Consider the following 3,309-nt stretch of genomic DNA (forward strand, 5'->3'; position numbering starts at 1 on the left):
ATGTAAATCCATTATTGTACTCTGTGAAAGCTAGTTTACAAAATGAGTCAGATCTTACAGCTTTGTTGAAGAAGAAAAGGCACTGACCACTTAAGCTATGTCAAAGTGATTTATTTTGCCAGAGTCAAATTCCTTGATTCACTTGGCTCTACCAGATGAGCTGACAGTTTTGGAGCAGTCATTTTCATGTTTAGAACTGTAGTGAGATGAGATAAAGAAAAATAACATCCTTACAGTTGCTCCAAACATAAGAAATAATTAAATACTAGAGGAATTTCTTTACATATCCATTCATTACCTAGCAATGTTTAAGTGCCTACTTCCTCTCCCCTGACTACCCTTATCTCCGGTACAGACAATGACCTTGGAGAGCCCTTAGTTTGCCCATGATTAAAATGCATACTGTGTATAAGTACTTGTGTGAAAACAAATATGTTTTGAATATATCGAGCAAACTGGGAGAAAGACACTCTACCCTTTCAAATTAACATTATAGTCATTTAGAAATTAACTAAGCCTGTTCCACTGGCATATTAATGAGGCTCATGAGACACTATTATCCATTGTTATCAGATTAAAAACTTTAGGAGTAAAGCTCATCCAATTTATTTAGAAAGGGTCTTGGGTACAAATGCAGTTGCACTTAATTAGCGTCTAATTTGCTTCACTACTTGAACTGAAAGGGAGGGTCCCATTGCCCTCCAGCCTTCTTGTGAGCATCTTCCTTTGGTCAGTCGATTAATTTGACAGCCAGTTTGTATGTTGGATTCAAATCTTTCTGTCCTTTCTCCTGGTAGGTCTTCTCATCTTGAAATATATCAAGGAGGCACCTTCCCTATCAGAAGCCCCGTTAGCTATAGAAGAGTGACTGATTAAGTTGTGCTTAAAACATATTAAATGGCAATGATAAACCAAGCAGGGTGTGGGCTTGTAATCAGGGCTGGTCAGAAGGGAGAGAGTGTGTGATGGTAGGAGATTTGCATGTTTGGGGCTGCAGTCAGACTGACATTCATTGGATGCAAGTAAGATGAATGAGGATGAAAATGTGGGCAGGGATGACCAATCCCTTTGAAGCCGTCCAGCAACCTTCTTAAACCAGACGAACTACTGTGCGGGAGACATAGGGTTTAGTTACCAAACTACTAAACTTTCTTTATGAGGAGGAAGGCTTCTCAAGAGACAATTAACCTGTAGATTCACAAAATGTTCTAAGGCAAGCTGGTGTGAGCCAAGGAAGCCAGGGAGACCGGGGAGGAAGCCCCACCCACCAGCAAGGATGTATAAAAGCTCAGGAACCTGAAGTGACATTCACAATTCAGAAGCTAACTTCAGAGAGATACCTGCTGCCCTCCCTTCACTTGGCATCATGTCCTTCAACTGCTCCACAAGAAATTGCTCTTCCAGGCCAACTGGAGGACGCTGTACTATCCAGGCCCCAGGGGGTACAGCTGCGACCCAAGATATTGACTGCTTGAGTGGCATCTATTTGCCTAGCTCCTTCCAAACTGGCTCTTGGCTCCTGGACCACTGTCAGGAGACCAGCTGCCAGCCCACTGTTTGCCAGCCAACATATTACCAGCGAACTTCTTGCGTCTCCAACCCTGTCCAGGTAACTTGCTCTCGACCAACAACCTGCTCAACTCCCTGCAGCCGGCCACTCACCTTTGTGTCCAGTGCTTGTCAGCCCATGGGAGGCATTTCCAGTGTCTGCCAACCAGTGGGTGGCATCTCCACTGTGTGCCAACCAGCCTGTGGGGTCTCCAGGATGTACCAGCAGTCCTACATGTCCAGCTGCCGAAGACCTTGCTAAGTGTGTGGAATCCAGTGAGATAGTCAAGACTCCGTGCCATGCCCTGCAAACTGTGCTTCCAGGATCTTCCCGCATGCTGCCTGAATCACTTCAGCTCTGACCCCATTAACTGTCTCATCGCTGGCTGCGAGCCATGGGCAAGCTGCCTTTGGCACGCTAAAATTCTTCTGGCAAGCACTAAGATGATTTTAAGGGCTGATCCCTGGTGCTGTGTAGGGCTCTTAATGTTTCCAGAGGCTGTACCACCCACAGGCCAGTCCTGATGCTTTTGACATGTTTTGACCTTGCTGCTGTATCTCCTGGCTTCTGCTTTTCTCTCTGAAAAAGGAAGCTTGTCTTGCCATACACTTCTCAATAAACCTGCATTTGTTGGCATTGCAAATTTATGTCTCAATAGAATTCTTTATTTGCAAGGTATTTTGTTGTCTATGAATCATTTTTTGCTGATCTGGGTCTTTTTTTGGGTGTGAACTTAGCATCTGGATTTAGTCATTTGGTTTTATGGGTGAGCAAGGGATTATCTTTTATTTGTTCTGAAAGTCTTTGGATATATGGCGAAGTGAAGGGTATGAGAGTTGATGGAATGATTTGTGTTTTATATTTCTCCCAATATTTAGGGGCTCATAAAAAGACTTTCATAGAAGAAAAAGAGAAATTACTTAGGAAACAAGACAGCTGAGAAATCTGTACAATGAAGGGGCCAATGGATTAAAGAGGTTCAGTGTCTTACTTAATCAAAAGAGCACACTGGAAACTTGTGAAAAAAAATCCCTGCATGGTCAGCTAGAAAGGAAAGAAAAGGTAAAGAAGGTATGACAAGAAAGAGAAGTTGATTTCCAGGCTGTAAAACTCGCTGCATCAAAAGGGCAGCTCCACTTTCAGCATCTCTAACTCCCCAGAGCAAATCAGTGACCTGTTTGGAGTCAATAAACTTCCCTAGTTTGGTACATCTGGGCAGAAGGACTAATAATCTCAGAAATGTGTTGGTTTATTTTTACCTCTTGCAAGCTCTCCCCTGACTCCATGTGCCAATGAAGTGCACCACCTGGAGGGACAGGGAACCCATGCTCTGACTCCCTTTGCTTTTTATTAGAAAGTGAGAACTGGTACCAATTAGTTTGCTCTTGTCCCTAACATCTCTTATGTCCAGAAACACAGGTCTATATTTTCTCTTCAGAATTGCACAAGGAGAAACAGAAGCAGACAATTTTTACTGAAAATGGAGACAGATGAGGTGCATGTGTCAGGTGGAATAGATGCTTTTCTCATAGCAGGAGGCGGTTTAGATCCTTGTGGACAATCTGGTCATTAGTCTCCGTTGTCAGTGCAAAATGCGTTTCTTATTTCAGTGATGGTTTTCCAGAAGCGAACTGTACAGATGATTTCTGTAGAGTTGCAATATTTTCAGTTTTTCCTTTTGCTGACTCTACTCTTAAGATTCCCCTTTATCAGAGAAATATTTACTATGACTTACAGTAATCTCTCACTAAAGCAAGACG

At 43.0% G+C, this 3,309-nt stretch overlaps 1 protein-coding gene across 1 annotated transcript; it reads left to right on the top strand.

Moving 5' to 3' along the window:
• The first annotated feature begins 405 nt into the window (after positions 1 to 405).
• Krtap11-1 (keratin associated protein 11-1) lies at positions 406 to 2,790 on the top strand. The gene has a single exon (XM_087209890.1). The coding sequence runs from the start codon at positions 1,367 to 1,369 to the stop codon at positions 1,808 to 1,810; it is 444 nt and encodes a 147-aa protein (XP_087066016.1). The 5' UTR covers positions 406 to 1,366; the 3' UTR covers positions 1,811 to 2,790.
• Positions 2,791 to 3,309: the final 519 nt, after the last annotated feature.

This window comes from Heterocephalus glaber, unplaced genomic scaffold (assembly GCF_053883595.1).
Source record: "Heterocephalus glaber isolate CG9 unplaced genomic scaffold, H.glaber_assembly_v1.0 deba00000122, whole genome shotgun sequence".
Lineage (NCBI taxonomy): Eukaryota > Metazoa > Chordata > Mammalia > Rodentia > Bathyergidae > Heterocephalus > Heterocephalus glaber.